The sequence below is a fragment of the Girardinichthys multiradiatus genome, chromosome 3 (genome assembly GCF_021462225.1).
Source record: "Girardinichthys multiradiatus isolate DD_20200921_A chromosome 3, DD_fGirMul_XY1, whole genome shotgun sequence".
Classification (NCBI taxonomy): Eukaryota; Metazoa; Chordata; class Actinopteri; order Cyprinodontiformes; family Goodeidae; genus Girardinichthys; species Girardinichthys multiradiatus.
Window position 1 is genome coordinate 19543286 of NC_061796.1, and position 20327 is coordinate 19563612.

A 20327-nucleotide genomic window follows, 5' to 3' on the forward strand; every position below is an offset into this window, starting at 1 on the left:
TTTTTATCCTTTGTAACCTATTTGCAAACTATGGCTAAAGGATTATCTGGAATTGATGGCTGCTGTGTTTATTTTTTTATCTTTTCCAACATAACCGACATGTTTGTTTTAAAGTTGACTAATGAATAATTTATCTTTCTCCCATTATTCTTTCCATCATATAAACCTTTTTACAGGAATGTGCAGACCTTTTATACCCTCTGTACAGTTGGTTTCTGTACAGTGTGCATTCAATGCAAAGTTAATAAAGCTAATTTACCTAAAGGAAAGGACAGGAAGAACTTGGAAGAAAGTGAAGGAAGGGGGGTTGAATATCTTCTGGAGAGATGCCGTTTTAACTAAGCTGTTTAGGTTTAGAGTTGGAGAACCTCAGGTTGCCTGAAGGTCTTGACAAACAGCAATGTGCTACCTCCCCTTCAGTATTCCCATTCTTCCCTCCTCCCTTCTCTAGTTTAGTTAGCTTCTTATTCAAGACAACAAAATGTTAGGATGTGCTATTTATATTTAAGCACCGCTTCTTAATCAAAATCCTAAACAGCCTGTCACCAGTCTGCTTCATTAAGCCATAAAATGGCAACAGAACATACAGAAAGCATGCCATGCCACCCATAGTTGGTATAAATACAACCACTGTGTGCATTTCAATGGAGCGAAATAAGTAATAGCAAATGCAGCACATGAACTTTGATGCTTACAGTCCAGTCAGCAGGATAAAAGGTGATTTAAATGAGAAAATATTTACTGCTCATAGCGGCGCCATGATAGCAGCAGTCAAATAAAGGCACATGTGATGGGTGTCCCTTTAAAGATTCCGGGAACAGCGGTGACTCTCTCAGTTTAATCGATTTTAAAATGAAAAGTCAATTTAACAAAGTTGAAAAGGGAAAGATGGGCTAAGGGAAGAAAGAAAGAGAGAGAGAAGCAAAAAAAAAAAGCATTCTCTTGCACTCAAGCAGTAAACTAACTGCCGCACAGAGCAGGCAGAGATTTCAGCTGAATTATCTCCCACCTCACATTTGCTCTTAGGCAAGCAGTTTAAAAGCCAAGCGATTGAGCCAGTGATCCAATTTGAAATGCAGAAATGATTAGAGCAGCTTGCCTCATTTCATATCGAAATTCTCTGATTTATGACAGGGCACAAGCCAAGATCTATCTCTAAAGGGAATTAGTGTGCGATTCCTGCATATTTCTGTTATTTAGTCTCCCAATAGCAGATGCTCTAGCCTTAGAAAGAGGAAGAGAGGTAGAGGGAAAAAATGGGACGAAGACGGAGTGTTGCTATCTTTTCATTTCAGCAGATGTAACCATGGCCATTTAAAAGAGGAGGAAATGACACAAAGGAAGACTTGAGAAATGGAGGCATTTACCACTTTAGGTAGGATGTTGTTATTTCAGTACCTAGTTAGGCTTACACACAACTTTTGCAATACAGACTGGAGTTGGCCCAGCTTTTTTATTCAAGAAAAAAAAAAACCTTTTCAATTCATCCATCCTTGAGGCTAAGAAAATATTAATACGCAGCGTGATAACGAGGGCTGGAGGAAAATCTCCCTTAATGAAATTTCCAGTTGACCACATGCAATTTGTTTCATCGTAGTGAACAACTAATTGCAATGGACGTTATCAAGGTGTGAGTGTGCTGTCTGCTGTAAACTGAGTGGTAGAACAGGTACAAATCCTTTATCCTTACTCCCATGTTAGAAACAGAGAACAGAGAAACTAGACATAGCCCATACATTGCTGTGTGTTTATGTGTGTTGGTGAGTGTGTGTGTGTGTGTGTGTGTGTGTGTGTGTGTGTGTGTGTGTGTGTGTGTGTGTGTGTGTGTGCGCGTGTGTGTGTGTGTGTGTGTGTGTGTGTGTGTGTGTGTGTGTGTGTGTGTGTGTGTGTGTGTGTGTGTGTGTGTGTGTGTGTTTCCATTCATCTCTAAATCAGGACATGAATGTAGGAGTGGGCAATATGTCAAAAATAATATCACAATTTTCTTTACAGTACAATGGCAATTATGATTTTATCATGATTTTCTCAGCTTTTAAAAGGAAACATATAACTGTGAATTTACGTTAAGAAGCATTTCTTAACAGATCGTCTTTGCCAAATCTTGCCATATTTTGATGTTTTACAGCAATTCATATTAATTAAATGCACTGAAATGCTTAAGACCTAAAATACATGTCTCAAGCTATGTCTCGAACTGTTTTGCCCAACTCAGAAATTGTCATTTATTTTATTGATAAAAGACATTCTTGCTTCAAAAAAAGGAAGTAACAGTATGAAAATGTTGAAAATTCATCTCAGGTTATCATTAACTACAGCAAAATACTATAAGGAATGTTGTTATACTAGTTTCAGTCGTAGTAGCAGCAGTAAGAAATGTTTTTCATTATTTCGCTCAGTCAAATATTGGCAGACACCAACACACACAGATTGTGTTCTGTATAACTTTAAATCTGTTAAGGACAGCCTAAAATCTGCAGTCCGAACACACAACGCACCCAGTCTTCAGGTTTTCTGAGCAGAAAGGATACTGAAAGCCATTTAAATTAGGTTTGAAATATGTTATTTGAAGTTTAGAGTGTAATGTACATTCGTAAGGCTCTTATTGTGAGGGTTTAAATGAAGGTGGGTGTCTTTGCTGTCTTGATCCTATAAATCAGTGTTGCTTTGTTTCTATATTTGACAAGCATTCATACTCCTCCATCAAGTCTTTTTTAAATAAGAGACTTGGTGGTAAATCTTGCAACCATTTCTGGTGACATTGGCGACATTAAGCAGGTGTTATTCCTACTCTTCTCCAGTGCATTTGGTGCTGCTAAAGACATCCCCCTGGTTCCAAAACACCAACAGGCACCTTCCCTGCCAGCTTTAGTCAAAGCAGTGGATGTTCAGTCCTCTACTTCCTGTTATGTACCATTATTTCTCACATTGCCATTGACAGTGTTCTCTCTGTTGTCTCTTTTTGGTTTAAAGAAGTGTAAAAAAAATTAAGAATTATAATTAACTGACTAGAATTCATCCGTTGTTCTAAACATATTTAGGGCGTTCCTTACTCAGTTTTTGTGTCCCCACTTGCCAAATACAGTGAATTAAGTGTTGATGAAATATTTGGGGACAAAAGATGCCATTACCTCCTGCCCTTAATAAGGATTTGTCAACACTGTGTCTAGCTGCTTCAGGTATTATTATTTAAGCAGTAGTGGGTAACAAGTTAAACAGTTAGACAAAGTAAATTATTCTCAAGACTGAATTACTCCAGCAAAAAAATTTACTTGCCTAGCATTAGCCGCTGGGTTTCTAATGGCCGCTTCCCTATGTTGTGGGGAAGAGAAAAACATCTTCAAAAAGCTTTTCTTGTGCAATTACAAAGACATTTAATTTTTTTAAAGTAAGACTAACTAAATACTTTTGCTGGAATTGCTCTGATCGATAGCAATTTCCAGTTTCCTTTCAGCTCTGACCTGCCGGTTCCATGCCTATTCCACATGAAATGGAAAAACGAATTTGCCGCAGGTCCAAAAGTTAAAATTTTTCTTAAACTAAAATAAAGGTTTATAGTGTTGTTGAATGTCTTTCTTGACAGAAAACAGTGGGTGTCCTTAGTTTTAATGCATTTGTTGAATAGGAAGAAATAATCCGATTTCCCAGTATTTGACATTTCAGTCACCGATCATAGCCAGTCAAGGGAAAACTGGTTTACTGCCTCTGGTTGATAAATTGGTGCATCTGGTACGATGTTACCATAGCAATTAATAAAACCAGTTATAAATTCAACCTTACATAATCAAGCTAGTTTATGAAGGAAAAATAGCAAAATAAGTCTGTTCAAGAGCATAGAACAACAATACAGAATGTAAATAGATGATAATATGAGTTCTCTATTTTGGCAACATTATTAACACCTTCTAATCCTTCAATGTCAAATCTAATCATTTTGCCTACCCCTTCCTGAATCTTTGAATTTTCTACTTCAACAATGGACAGATTTCAGGATATGTTACTGTAATTTATTTAAGCCAGTCTTGTTTTTATTAAAAAACCAGGCTCCATTCACACCAGGTGGGAGCTGTAAAAATTCAGGGAATGTCTTGATATATTCAGACTCAGTGGTTTTGATCTCTCAGTTGTCTAAATCCTGCAGCTGTGGGATCAAGACGGATACAGTGCCAGCCAGTGACCTTGTTGGGGGGGTGCGATGAGGAAAATAATCATTCCCACCCAAGGTCCGTATCGATTTCACCTGGCTTGACCATGAAGCCAGTGGTGGTGAAATGGTCAGCTGTGATATCATTAGCTTGTTGTTTGCACAGGGAAACTGGGAGCAGGGAGGAGAAGACTGAGTGTCACAAGCCACTTTCTTCTTCACCTCCTTCAGCTGATCAGAGGATCATGGTATCAAGGAGGGATTAGTAGCGACTTGGGATTTGTGTGATTGGTTAATTTATTGCAGTGATGGCAGGTCTTTCATCTATGGCAACATTTAATCAGCGCAGCCACAGAGGCTATTACAGGTTAGCTCCTTTCTGGAGTCAGACTGGATGTGCCATCAGCTCTATCACAATTCCCCCTGAAATTTCCAAATTATCTGGAACAGGCTTTAGCTTCTCAGTAATAAAAATTAGAACAGATTCCTGATAGAAGCTTTTGCTCACACAGGGCCAATTATAAATAGCAGAGCCCTGGCTTGGAGGAAGGAAAAGCGAAAAGGGGGGAAAAAATCCAGGTCTGAGAGATGTGCATGGAACTTATCGTTCAGCCCCCGCTCCGCTCTGATCCAAATCCGTGTGGCTGAAAATTTATATTAGATTTTATCACAGAGGCCTAAGTCTAGAAAAATCAATGAAGGTTATCTTTTATGTTGCAGCAACTTGTGGAAATATTGATTTTCATTTTATAGCGAATTTGGAGCATCAGTTTGTAATCACTTCCTAGCTGACTACACTGTTTGGGTCACTGTATCTCTTACACAGGGAACGGTAACGGAGCTCAGTGGGAAAAAAAAAAATACAAGAGTATTGAAACCACTGGAGTGAAGGTGGATAAACCATAACAGAGTGCACAGAGAGGCAAGCTTAGAGGCTCTGACAGGGGAACAATTAGTTTGTTTAACTCATACTGAAGTGATTAATGCAGCATTTACTAATTTTAGTATAAACCTAATGTACTAAGAATGAAATTTATTGAATAGACTGAGATATTTTGTTCTTTCACTGTGACACAAATATTAAATATAAATTTGGTATGCATAGGTCAAATACTAGTATAAAGGTATTCAAAGGATTTAAAAGTTATAGTTACAAAACCACTTATATTTATCTGTTTCAAGGCTTTAAAATTGTCTTTGGTTTAGTTTTCCACCAAACTGCTTTCAGTGCTAAGCAGTGGCTCTGGAAACAATAAACTTCTTCTTTCTTAGCACCAACTAGAAGCTAGGCCAGAAGAAAAAACTGCTTTCCTCAGCAGCTACGGGTAGGTTCATGGAGGCCAACAACCAATCACTATCTGTGCTATATTCACATTAACAATCTGTAGTTCATGTATGATTGTTTGTGAGCAAAGACAAGATTTTTTTTATTTAACTGCGCTGCATGCTGCCACTGTTGTTATCACTGGTTTTGGACACTGTCATAGGCTCTTTCTGCATGGAGTTTTCATGTTCTCCCAATGGATGTGCGGATTCTCTCCAGGTACCCGGGCCTTCTACCCACAACCAGAAAATATGTGCGTTAGGTCAACTGGTCTTTCTAAATTGCACCTCTGTATTGCCCTGTGATGGACTAGGGATCTCTCTAGGATGCATCCTGCCGTTCGCTCGATGACCTCTGGAGATAAGCACCAGCCCCCGTGCGACCCTGCAATGGACGGACGGACGAACGGACGGATGGATGAAAGGATGGATGGATGCATGGATGGATGGATGGAAGGATGGATGGATGGATGGATGGATGGATGGATGGATGGATGGATGGATGATGGATGGATGGATGGATGGATGGATGGATGGATGGATGGATGGATGGATGGACGGACGGATGGATGGAACTAAAACTAAACCAGAAATAAAAGACAAACTAGATCATGTTATTTTAAAACTTTCTATTAATACCATAACACCAGGAAATGTTTTCATACCATGAAAACCTCATACCATCTCACACCTAGGATATAGTTTCAATCAGCTGCTTCTGAACTTACAAAATACTTGAACTGTTTGCCATAAAAAACATTCAGTCAGCAGATCTCAGCATATTTTCCCTTCGGGGCACTGTTTTGTATGGAAAAAGGCATCCCTATGCCACATCACCTAGTTTGCGTGACTTCTATCTAGACAAGAAGACGGTTTCAACAAAGCCAGTTCATCGTATATTACCCTCACTCCGGGCAAATTGTAATTTTCTGGCTGTCAATCTGCATTTCTCCTAGTCTCAGCCACTTTGCCCAACTTACCCAAATGTTTTCATTTGCATTTGCAGACTCTCCTCACTGCACTGTCTTAATCCTGAATATGTCATGTGCAGTTGCTCTCGTGCTTTCTTTTCTCTTGTTTTTGTGGCATCTGTATACATGCGCTGCCCTTACAAAGCACGTATTTTAACTATTTATTTTTATGTGAATACATTTGGTGCGGAGGCGAAGAAGGGGAGATGGGTGTTAGTGGTTGTTGCTGACAAGTTTCCAAAACATTCTACCAAGGGAAATAAAAGAAACTGATACCTAAATTAGATAATAAAAGAAAAAGTTTTAGAAAAGGAACACTTTTCTATAACAAGTGTGAAGATCCCCCACTAATATAATATTAGGTGTGAGCAGCTGGAATATCATGAATTCCCAGAGGCACAGAGAGATGGCAGAAGGGCCTCTCGCTGCCTGAATAAGAGATGGCTCCAGTTTGGAGTTCTAAGAAAGGGTTAATCTGATTCCCATTTCAGATAGTTGTCCTGGCAACAATCGGCCGGTCTGCTCTGCTCCTTTGACAGGGGTGTGAGATTTTCAGGTTAGAGAGATAGAAGACTTTATTGTGAGGCTAATTTGAAATGTGAAATTGTGGATGACTTAAATTACAGAGGTCCCCCCTCCCTTCTCTCTCTTCTCTCATCTGCTGCCAGCACAGGATAAGAAGATGCCAGGAGAAGTATTAAGAATATCAACAGACACAATTTACTGTCTGTGTTTGATCAATTTGGCGCCGTGCCTTGCCAGCATGCAGGGTAATATATAGAGGCTTTATATAGGTCCTGTTTTCTTACTGTTCTTTTAATTTTGCACACGGATCAGATTGTTATCAGCTCCAGGAGTGGTATTTGCTTTTTTTTGTAAATGATGCTCTTCAAATAAAGACAAAAAAACGAATTCTTTCCTCCAGCTTTCGACTCAACAGAGTTCATAGAAAGAGACACGGGTGGGTGGAGGAGTAGGAGGAGGACGGTGTGGGGGGGGGCATCGCCTGAGCACTGTGCTCATCTCTTGTGCATATCTGTGCCAATTTAGACCTTTAACATGCTCAAGTGACATTTGCATTTATCCTTGAAGGTTGTTGCCTTTTGCGGGGGAGAAATAAGTGAAAAGCACCGGAGAGGGCTGGTATTTTTCTGTTGCATTAGTCAGATGGACAGTGTCCTGTCCCTGGCTTGCTCAGATGGATACAAAATAAAGAAACCAAGTGTCAAGCTTGTGCACCCAACCCATTTTCTCTTAGATAAACTATTTCTGTAACATCTTCATAAAGAGAGGGATGGGTAGGTAACATGGTTTGAAAGTAGTGGCCTGAAAATACTGACACTGTGGCTTTGAGTAATGGGTTACCAATCCACATCTCCTCACAAAACACCGCCACTGCACGCTTTTACATTAGGAACATGAAGAAGCACCTTAGTGAATACAGTTCCTTGCAAAAGTATTCATACCCCTGGCACATGGTTTTCAAACTCTTTTACAAATAAAAAGCTGAAAAGTGTCATGTGCATTTGTATTCAGCCTCCTTTACTCTGATTCCCCTAAAAAGTGTTAGGGGCAACAAAACAATTTCAATAAGTTTTAGGGGAACAGAAAATGCAAATAATGATAACGGTAAGCTTACAAATTAAAGACAATATGTGGCCTGACAGGCATTACAAGGGTCACCATTATTTAAGCGTATTTAAAAAATGGAGAAGAGATTGCAAACAGTAGTGTAAACTTAATTTGCACTACTTTCTGGTTATACTCAGATCTTGATCCATTACAGAACTTTAAAAATAGATGTTCATCCAGCCTGACTGACCTTGAGCTATTTTCAAAAGAAGAATGTGCAAAATATTCTATCACTACATTTGTGCAAAGCAGGTAGAATGTGTTTATAATCCTAGAAAGTATTGACTCAGGGAGACTGAATACAATTGGTTTTTTTTATTTGAAAACCATGTATCATTTTCTGTGTCTGTCTGTCACCTTAAGAGCAATAAAGTACAAAAAGGTTTGTCATTGTAATTTGACAACTTGTAGAAAAAGGGTAGGAATAGGTTTGCAAGACATTGGAAAACAGAACAGAGAAACAATCTGGTGACACTGCTGCATGGGAACATATTACAATGGACCTTGTTCTCTATCTCGCTGTTTGATTTTTTTTTCCCCTTTTAGAAGAATAAAAGTCCACGTTTGACCTCTGACCAAGAAGAAAAACGACCTTACACATTCAGAATAATTTTCCAACTTATTATAAAAACTCTGACCTCAATCGGCCTTTGAAATGGATACTGATTCTGTACATTCTTCATCGCTTGTTTCAGGAAATAGTGTGATCCTGCCGATAGCACGGCACAATGTGCCCAAAGTTCACTGCAGAACACTCACTTCCTTCCCTCTGAAAGTCACCATCCTATTTATTTTCTTTCTTTTTCTTTTTTGTGATTACCGGACACCTGGTGTATTTCTCCTAATCTGGACCATCTGATGCTGGATCACCAAGTTCACTTTCTCCTTTTGCTCTTCCTCTTGCACCCATTTGTCATCATTCCAGCCCATTCTCAAGCTTTTGTCTGGAGACGGTCATAAACACACACACACACACACACACACACACACACACACACACACACATACAACCATCCATGACTTTTACATTTTCTCACTGGACTTGAGTTGCATGCTGTTTAGCTCCTGAAATTGTCTCTTTATGGCCATTCAGGGAAGCCAAAAGCGTAACTCTGTGCTTATTAGTATTTGTTTAATCACCAAAATAAGCAAATGATTAGTGTCTGTTATCTGTCCTCAACCAGAAGACGAAGAGCACGGTCCCGGTGGTGCTGAGCGCCGGCCCCAGGTGGCTGCTGGATGTGACTTGGCAGGGAGCGGAAGACAACAAAAACAACTGCGTGGTGTACAGCAAAGGTAAGCAAGCAGCTCCGGCATCCCGTTATCTCCCCTCACCTCGCCATGCCACAGTCCTAAACTCTTCCTCTCTTTCCTTTACTTTTCCTCCTCTCTTTCACACTCTCCTTGCTCCTCAAAGTCACAAACATTCACACATAATTGCATCAGCACAAGGACACGTACGGAGCCGCTTTACCACCGTATCTGCTTTTCTCATCCAAAAGGTCATTTATATATCGCTAAAACTCTGATTAGGAACTGAGAAACATCACTTGACATACCAAATTAATGGATCTCACAAGGTAATTAATGCCCCTATTTTTTTCTCAGTTATACTACGTGAATCGCTATCACAGGGTAGATAGTGAGGAAAGCTTAAGAGGAGAAGGGTTCATTTGCTACCAGAGCAAAGCTGTATATCTATGATGAATCAAAGAGACTCATAAAGCCCCCAAAAGCCAAGGATTTATATCAATATGTCCTAACAAAATACAGCCATTCTTGATTTTACTTTATGTAAATAGGACACATAAAGTGCTAAAACATTTCAATGTCGCTCTAATTAAAACAGTGCATGAGAAGGCACGGGCTGGTCACCGATCTGAAGTTATACCGAGGTTTTTTTTAAGTACGGCTTCAAAACTGCTAACATTATCCATCATACTGGTTTAAAGTATTTCTAATAAGATGGCAGAGAAAGGGCCTGAGTTTTTTCCAGCTGTATAAAGGATGAAGTAATGCAGTGGTGCCCCTCCCCTACTTGTTGCTAGGCACTACCAGTCAGCTGGCTTCTATGTTTCTGTCATACTTGCAAAAAGTATCAATTCGGCTTCTTTTGCAGTAGCAAAAAACACAGACAGTCAAAGTGCAGAAACTAAAGACGACAGTACCTATTAAACACTTGGATTTTAAACAGGAGTTAGCAAACTACAAGCTGTTTAAAACCAGTTAGATCAAATAATACATTGCTTTGTAAAGTTTTTGCATTAACACCGAAACTCTGTTACTTTTATTCAGTATCATCATACAGTAAGAATCTCATACTATCAAATGCCTTGTGAAGAGCTCAGGGTGTTTCAGATTGCTTTTGGAAAATACTAAAAGTCTACAGAGAACTGACACAACTGTCTCTAAACCTCACTTTTCATGAAAGCAGGAGGCTTCAGCAAATATAATATCATATAAGTGGGTCGCGACGGGCGCTAAGCAGGAACACAGCACAATAAATACGTAAATAAAGTTGAGCATCGGCTCCCAAAGGGGTGATGGAAAAGGGCTCCATTTATCACTTTTCAAAAATGATTACCCCGTGACAATACCCCAAAGCTGAAATGGAGCTTCTTCTCCCTCAAAGTGAATAAGTGGCAGGAGTGGGATTTGCAACCCGGATTTTTGGTCTCCCAATTCTCATCTACTAATCACTAGACTCCACTGAGGAGTTATCCTCTTAACTGGCTACTTAACTTTGTGCTCTTTATCACCAAATCATTAAAGTTTTGATAAGCTGTTAAAGAAGATTATGCACTTCTTTAAAAATCTTCTAATCTTTGTGCACAGAGTCTGACTGTATGAAACAAAAAAAGGGGCCAATAACAGGATTTTTCACTTTTTTTTTCTCCCCCAACAGCAGCAAATTTACAATTGCCAGTCTTGGTACATGTATCCTCGAGATAAAATCACATACAATGCAGGCGAGCATCATCACCTCGGCTGGGTGTTGCTGGCAGTTCCTTTGTTTGTCACTTCTGGCTTGACCTTATTAAATTAAACACAATAAGATCTCCAGACGAGCCCTGGTGAGAGTTGTTCTGTGTTGGACTGTATGAGTTCATTACCCTAAATCCTCCACATGAATCAGCGCATGCTTGCCAACTGATAATTCTAAGTGATCATGGATAAAATATTTAATGCAAAAAATTAATTTAAATCTCAGAATTAAGGTTGAAAAGCTTTTGCCATCTTAAAGTATGTTCCAGGCAATCAGTTTTTCTAAAATATGTCAACATGGGGGTAAATTTAGATTTTTTTTATGTACTCAAAATGCTTTAAACAAAGTCTGCAGATAATAGAAAATACGCTGAAAGATATGTTGATAATTCCTTGCTTGACCCAAACCTCAAGTATTGGATAAATTGACTTGGTGCCCGCTGTTTAGTTTTTTTGTTGTTTCTTTTTACAGCGATTGGTCCACTTTTTGCTCTTGGCTACCATTTTTTGGACTTGAAGTAAGTTCTAAAGCAAGTGTGAAACGTTTGATGCCAGCCAGATGTTTGACTCTTGCACCTGGACTATGACTTGATTTAGCTGCTCATTCTTCTCCATATTCCAATCTATATGTCTCCGGATCCCCTCCGGAGGTGACATTGAAAAGTGAGCGTCGGTCTGAGTCAAATCTTTGTCAGGTTCTGTATTGAATTCGGTCTTTTTTTGCTTCAGTTTTGAAGCTGAGCTGGAATTGGGTTTTTCATTTTGGGAACAGCATGGCTCAACTTGAGGAAGAAAAGAGAAAAAAAACACCTCCCCAGAGTCCAACAGAAACTAACTTTATACCCAGATTGTTTATATCTTCACTCCGGTGCTGTTTCCACTCTGTGGGCTGCTTCATTTCTCCCTCAGATGCATTATTTATGGAAAACAGTAAATATCTCAATGCACAGTTTGCTTACAGAATATGTTTTGCCTCACGTTTCGCTGGCCGCGGTTTTCTTTAACGCTGCCTGCAAAGATAGTAGCACTTCACTTTGGATGTTTGCCAGTGTGAATCGTTGGGGAGAGAATATCTAAATAAAGAGCGGTGACTGGTTTGAGTGGCTCAACCCTTGAGGTGGCCATTCCTTCCTGTGATTTCGGCATTTCTGCTCAGTCTGTGTCCCAAGAACTCGTTGGATTGAGCAGAGGGATTCAACTGAGGACTTGAATGCATTATCCCACCGAGCAATTGACCTGATTTCAACATTGAGGCTGCATGTTAACCTGATGAGTCTTTGTTAAATTGATGTGTAGCCATGATTAAAAGCTATACATTTTGTCTAAGTTTAGACTACACATACACGACCAATATAAATTCTGTCAAAATGCCTGGAAGTCAATATAAAAAAGTGAAAACAGCTTAATTTGATTCAGGTTGAATGAACTAATTTCATTCTGTATTTGGTTTTAAGATTACAGTTATAGTATCGATCTGGATCTGTTTTGTGTATTTGAGAGCTTAAAACAGTGATAATAGTGTTAAGTATGCAGACATATTTCAGTTATTTTTTAGTTTCACAAAAGAAAAAAGCCAGTTGTTCAGCTTTAATCATAATTTTGAGCCAGGGTTGCTTCTCTCCGATCCAGTGGCAGCACCTCTTTGTCATCTTAGTGACCAAGTACAGTGTTTCTACAGGGACGACAATAAAACCATGTCTTTTTAAATATTCAGCTGTTTAGCTCAGCCAGTTGGGACAACATGGCTCTAATCAGAAAGTTCTAAATTCAGTCCCAGCCCTTTCCACCTAGTTCTTACCTCCACCAAAATATGCGACATTTATACCTTTTAATAGAGGTACGAAACATTTAGACACCTGAATCATTTTCCCTTTCAGACTAAATCTATCCTAATTTTCGTCTGTGGATACCTTGGACATTGTTTCAACTTATTTTCAGCCAGAAAGTTCTCCTTGGGATGTCCGGTTTCATACAGGGAGCTCATGGTCTTCAGCTCATAAACAAGCTGACCTAATACTCCTACAGGGCAACCGGAACATATTACATCCCTTTGATTTTTCCACATTTTGTTATGTTACAGACTCATTCTACAAGGAGATTCCTGGAGAACACCTTCTCCAGTGTGCCCTAGAGCTCAGGGCGCACTAAGGAAACAATTCATCTTCCAACATGACAAAGACCCAAAGCACACAGCCAAGATAACAGAGGAGTGGCTTCAGGAGCACGCTGTGAATGACTTATAGTGGTCTAGTCAGAGCCCGGGCTTTAATTCAATTGAGTATATCTGCAAAGACCTAAAAGTGGCTGCTTACCGACTCCTATCCAACCGAGCTTAGCTTGGTTAGAGGTCAAGAGTCGGTAGGCAGCAATTGGTGCCAAAGGTCCTTCAACAAAATATTAGGCCTGTGAATACTTGTGTCCCTATTATGTTCAAATGTCACATTTCTATAACTTTACAAAGCTGTCTGAAAACATCTTCTGACTGTCAGTATGGGATATGTTGGGTTTATTTTTTTCAAGAAAACAACTCAGATTGTGTTTAGAATAAGTCTGTAACATGACAAAATGTGGAAAAATTGACAAGATGTGAATACCTGCTAGTGGCACTACATTTACAGGCCTGTTCTGGAGCACTTTTTTTGAACTTCAGTAGTCAAGTTTGACCCCAAAGTCTTCTTTCCGATGACGCGGCAGACAAGCATTAAAACAATTTAAAGAATGTTTTAAATAGGGATTTTAAGGGATTTTTTTAAAATATATGTACTCTTACTATTTCCTTTCTTCCAGCGATGGGCAGCAAGAGCCCGGCAGTGGAAACAAGGAAAAGAGCAATATCTGTTTTTCCCAGGCTGTCAGCATGGCCCTGTTTGTTTTACATTAAACTCCCAGGAAGAGCCTTAGCAGCCAGCCATTACTAAAACTCTTAACTCCACCACTGTGCTAACTCATTATCTAGAAATCCACCTGGAACTCCCACAATGCTCTCTCCTCCACACTCCAGCAGTCTCTTTGAACCTCAGAAGTTATAGAAACGGGCGGCAAGTCTGGAGAGTAATTATATGTTACAGTAACACCGGAGACCACGGAGCGAGGGAGAGGATGACAGACAGGAAGACAGAGAGAAACGGGTGGTGAATTTTCTGTACAGATAAACAACAGGACGACAAACACTGCAGCTGGAGAGTAGGGAAGACTTAACAGAGATAACAAATTCAGACATATTTAGATTTTGTTCATCTGACACCTGCCAGTTGAATATGTTAGCAGTTCAAATGCTTTTTCAGCCTATTTTAGCAACCCCTGACACTGTTTCAGAAAAATGTGTCTTACTTTAAAACGTTCTCATTGTTTGCAAGCCCCAAAAGGTTACTTTAAGGAAATGGACATATTTAGGACTAGGCGTAGGCCAGTTACAAGTTTCAAGATAAACAGCTAAAGATTTCATTATATTGTTCTTACAGTTACATGAATTTTCTAATGAGAGGCAAACACTTTAAAAAGGGGCAGCCAGTTGGAGGTCGCTAAAAATCAGGGTGGCACACTGCAATAAAAAAAAAAGGTTTAACTATGTTTTAGCTATGTCGCTATAATGAAACCTGATTTAAAAAAATCTTAATCTTGCCTATATATAAATAAAATACATATTTGATGTGTTACAACCTTTTACCCCTGAAAAATATACTGTCCCTGATTTTTAAATACTGTGACTCTCCAAATTTCTGATCTAAATGTGTGATCCTGGTACTATTTAAAGCAGGGCCAGTAGTAAGTGACATACATTCAAAGCAGGGGAATGCAAAAAACCAAATGATAAAGCATTGAATGTTTCAAGTCATTAAAGCTTGCCCTTTATTCTCTTAAATCAGAATCAGTGTAATTGGCAAAGATTGTGTGCAATGTGCATGTATGTGTTGTGCGGGTTGTGGCAGTGCAAATATGCTGATTTTTTTCACAGTGGAGTAGGCAGACTATTCAGGCTGTAAGGTGTTTATTGTGTATTAAATTCAGGCATGAAAGACATTATGCATGCAACTGAGCCAGTGGGGGTCCTACAAAATTTACAGGGGTGGCCACTACCCCCCCACCCAAACCCACCCACCCACCACCCCCCCGAGCCCCTTGGAGCTGCCAATAGACTGCAATATTCTCCAGCTGTATGAAGGAGAGTGATACATTGCTGCCCCTGCCCCACCTGTCACTCCACCTTACATCACTTTGGCTGGAGGAATGCCAATACACTTTTTTCTCTTGTACAAAAAAGACAAATGAAAAAAGAAAACCCTTATTAAGATGGCTTTTAAAACTACAGGAATGGGTGTTAGCATGGGTAGCCAGCCTTGTTTTTTAAACTAGCTAATGACAACTTGTTACTCTTTCTTTCCTCTATAAACAGCAAAACAACGAAACATCTGGACAATAAATATTTTTAATTGAAAACTTCTACATTTAGTGGGTGATAATTCTACATTCTGGCTTAAGTCTCTGTATGAAAATCAAAATAAGAATAAATAAATGCTGTTATAGTTGAAATGTTAAATTATTTTAGCAGGAGTAGGAATACTTTTTGCTTTTCTGGTTTAAATAAATTCAGCTGGTTAATGTTATACAGTTTTGTTTGAAATGTTTGTCTAAATATCATGCTAAATAAAAACCGTGGTATTTTAACTTAAGGTTATCTTACCGTTAAACTCCTATACCAGCCCTTGGCTATTTAGGACTAAAATACAACATATGATTCAATTAATTGAGCATTCGTTATGCTTGGCTTATTGTTACCTGATATCTGAATCCATTGAAGCTATATTCATTCACTGTGAGCACATTATGTCGCGAAATACGAAGGTCACCCTAAACTTTTCAACTGTAAGCCTCTTAAGCCAGAACACATTCAGATACAGCATGTCCAATAGTCTCTAGACTATTGTTCGTCCAGAAATTCACCACTGTGAAAACAATGTTTTACATAAGGCCAGACAGAACAAAATTAGCTAACTCTGTGTGTAATTTCGTGTTCTCCAACTCCTCACGATAAATTTTTCCTTCCTTCATTAGTTCTTTCTGCTGATCCACAGTTGTAGACTTCAGAGGCATACGATGAACTAGCTCGACCTGCCTGGACAGGGGTAGGATCTATCTGACTTGTCTGATGTTAATAACCAGCCCTGCCACATCTGGTATAAACACATTTTGAGATTTTTTCATTCAGTGAGAAACAGAATCTTTAAAACTGTACTGTTAACTGTACCCTGCAACACGCATCATCAAACGGTGAGAGGAGGCGACTCTCACAGTTCAGCATTTAATTGTTTGGTTCAACCTCGCTCTTTCAGAATGACTGCGGAGAATAGGAGGAGGTACGGGGGGTTATTATCTCTTATCTGGGAACACAGCAAAAGAGTGTGACGGAATAATAACTAAACAACTGACACAATGTAAAAATTTCATTATCAGTGTATTAAAATAGAATTGTACCCTAAAGGAGAAACCCCCCCCCCAACACACATACACACACAGCTCCAAGCAGCCGACTAATTATGTTTAATTAAAAGACAACAGAGATCAACAGAATCATTTTCATTTGGAAATTATTAATGATTCCACTGAAACAATAATTGATTGCAGTGAGCCACGCGATAACTTGGTACGGTCAGGTTGGAGAGAGCTGGCTGGAGGAGGCTTTTGGCACTGGCTGAGAAACGTTTCTTAGTTGAGGTTTGCTAAACAAGAATTTAGTGGAAGTTAAAAGCCTTCTGTATTAGGATGAGAAGCGTGTGGTAGGTTTAAAATTTCCACACATTTAGTAGGTGTCTGTGCACACATCAGTACACATCATTAAACAAAAACTAAATAAGCACGCATTACATTTTATTTTATTGTCTCTCTGTACAGTCATGTCCAGAAGGCCTGTTTTCTTTTTTTCATGCATCTCATAAAATGCCATAGAAAAGCATTAGCTTTTTACTCTTTCATGTTTTCTCCATTTATAATGGCTCACTATTGTCCACTAAAATTCCAAAGCTTTAAAAATGGCTTTTGAACCCTTTCCAAACTGATAGATGACAATGACTTAATTTTTTATTTGTTGTTGAATTTCTTTAGACCAGTGCAAGACTTGTTGCTTTTTGGGATTGTTTCGCCTACTTCATGTTGTCATACAGGTTCTAATAAAGTTATTTCTCAATTGAACAGATAACACGGTAATCAGACCTGGGTGTGTCCAGGGAAAATGAACTGAAAAATTTGGTTAATCAAAGTGAATTGATTTTACAATTGTGGCAATTATATAGGGCCATTTGAGTGGTTGGTTTGGGTAGCTTTTTCCCTTAATAAGTGAAATCAGAATGTGAAAACTGCATTTGTATTAACTAATATGATCTCTGATTGATGTAAACGTTTCTTCTTTCTGAAAAATGTGAGATGAAAAATCAAAAACAGAAGAAATCTGTCAGGAGGCAGTATTTTTTCACTGCACTGTATATCCACATCCATGCAGTCCCAGACATTTTTTCGGGTGCTCCATTTAGAGGCGTGAGAAGGTTGCAGCTCCAGACGCTTCCTTCTTCAGCCTTTTATGTGTATTGTTCTCCCAGCATGCTGGCAGTTTCCCTGTGGTAGACATCATAACACAACTGCTAGACACCACACTCCACCACAGCACCCAAAGTCACTGCAAATGCACACACAGCAAACGACATTACAGCAATGTTGCTTATTGTTTGCTGACAGATATATGCCCATATGCATTCATTATGCGCTAAGCCCCGAGACAAAAACAACAATATGGGGAGGAAATGTTAAGTACATGATGGGCACTGATGAGGGACAACACTCTTGTTTGCACATATATCCATTTACTATGTTGCCAGCGTGGTCTCGGCCTATTTTGCAGTATGCACTTGTAATTTGTGCCGTGTATGCCTGCTTCAGACTATAGCTAGTCAATCCTGTATGAGTGCCATAGAGGGTGTCAAGCTAATGAGCGCGGGCTGTCCTCAGAGCAGGAGGGTTTGGGTGTGCCATTCACTCTGCATATTTAAATGCCTTGTAGAGCTTAAGTAGGCCCACTTTTCCATGTCAGGGCAGCGTTCAATCCTGCTGCGACCATTAATTATGATACCATTGTGCTCCAGTGTGGCTAATAAGAGTGATGTATTGCACCCTTGTGGCATTATAATCATCTGAGTGAAGTACCTGGACTTCACACAGCTTGCTTTAAGCACCATGTGAAGAAGAAAAAAATAGGACTGGAGTAGGAGAGTTTCTTCTCAGTCTTGACCGCTGGCTCTGACTTTGATTAGACATGAAAGCATGCCACAGATATCTCTTAATCGACGAATAAATAAATATCTAATCAAATAAAAAACAACAATCTTGTAGCTGACTTTAATATACACAGCTCTCAAGTGAATGTCTGTTTTATTTATTTATTAATATTAGGTATGTGTGTTACAACAACCTGCAAAAGTATTCATGCCTCTTAAACTTTTTCATATTATATGACTTTGCAACAACAAACCTCAGTATAATTTATTGAGATTTTGATTGACCAACATGAAGTAGTGCATCGTTTTATTGAAAATAAAACGATGCACTATTTCAAAGTACACTTAAAAGTACTTTTAAGTGTACTTTGCATTTGTATTTATCACTTTATTTGTAGAACACACTTTATAAAACAACATTTTGCCACAACCTTTTCGGTATGTCAGCACTAGAGTTGCACATGTAGAGACCGATTTTGCTCAATCTTTTTTGCAAAATAAGTTTTAGTTTAGATTGGATGGAGGACGTCTGTAAACATCAGTTGCCAGATACTCAATTAAATTTAGGTCTGGAATTTGACTGGGCCATTTTATGAGAGAAATATGCTTTGATCTAAACCTTTCCATAGTAGTTCTGGATGTATGTTTAGAATCAATGTCCTGCATGCAGGTGAATCTCACTCTTAACTCTTTTGCAGTCTCTTACAGGTATTCTTATGGTGATGCCCTGTATATAATGCCATCCATCTTTCCATCAACTCTGACCAGCTTCCCTGACCCTGTTGAAGAACAGCAGCAACACAGCATGATACTGCCACCACCATATTTCATATTGAGGATGGTGTGTTTAAGGTGATGTGGAGTGTTTGGTCACATCTGACGAGAGCACGATGTCCCCTATGTGATTTGTGGGAAACCCCGAACAGGACTTCTTAGGAATTTCTTCTTGGTACTTTTATAAAGGCCGGAGTTGTGGAGGGAGGGTGGATTCTTCCACTTATGCTGTGAATCGCTGTCGGTCCTCCAGAGTTGCCATAGCTACGCACAGGTGGACTCCATTTACTTATTTTATGACTTGTAAAGACGCTGGAGTTCATTTTGTGGTATCAGCATAAAGGGGGTTAAATGCCAATGCTTGTCAGACTAAAACTTATATATCATCTTCCTTCTGCTTCTCAGTTATTTTCCAGTGTTGGTCTATCACATAAAATTTCAATCAAATACGTTGGAGTTTTCTAGGCATGAACACTTCTGCAAGGCAGTGTGGCTGCACAGATTTTACAGATGTCTTTCCTCATAGAGCTGGTTAAGTGGGTTTTAAGGAGCTGCTTCTTAATATTTGGTACATGTCTCTTCAGCACTCCATGCCTTCAAGACTGCTGGGGACAGGGAAAAAAGATCACATTCCATTACATTAATCACTGCACGTTAATGTGATTATATGTACTTTATATTTCCCTTCTTAACGTCCCTCCCTTAACGGCATAATCAATGACCATTTTATATTCATTGAAAAAGTCTGCGGATATGAAAATAAGCCCCTGCGACTTTCTTTTTAATCTACTTTGGGATCTGGAATTGGTAATTAAAGAGTCCGTTCTCCATGTGTCTTCTAAAAGGCCCTCAGCCTGCTTTTAGGCCTGGGCACGATCCAGCCCGCCGCCCCCATCTCTGCTGCGCTTAAGTAGGTGTGAAAAGCATTGTCAGTGTGCTTTGGGATAAAGCTCTGCTGTTGGATGCCATTGGTCAGAGTCGACCCCCCACCCCCCCAATCTCTGAAATGCACATAGGCACACACAGATAAAAAATCCAGGAGAAGGTTGGTTGGAAGTGTGCAGGAATAATCAGGGACAAAAGTTGAGAGCCTGGGAGAGGGGCCTTTTTGCAAATCTACATGTTTTTTTCTTCTTCTTTTGAAAGGGTGGGGCTATTTTCATCACTCTGAGTGTGCAAAAGAGATGGAGGGACAGAGATAGAGGAATCGCTGAGGTGGTGGAGGGTTTTTGAAAGCGT

The 20327-nt window shown here is 39.4% G+C and overlaps 1 protein-coding gene across 2 annotated transcripts in view; it reads left to right on the forward strand.

The window, feature by feature from the left end:
• The window catches only part of zfpm2a (zinc finger protein, FOG family member 2a), a 160444-nt gene that overhangs the window by 91064 nt on the left and 49053 nt on the right, over positions 1 to 20327 (forward strand). Inside the window, exon 5 of one of the 2 annotated variants that reach the window (XM_047360493.1) lies at positions 9252 to 9363. In XM_047360493.1, coding sequence (XP_047216449.1) covers positions 9252 to 9363 — 112 coding nt within the window. The remainder of the gene's footprint in view (positions 1 to 9251; positions 9364 to 20327) is intronic. The other variant, XM_047360494.1, reaches the window with a different exon arrangement.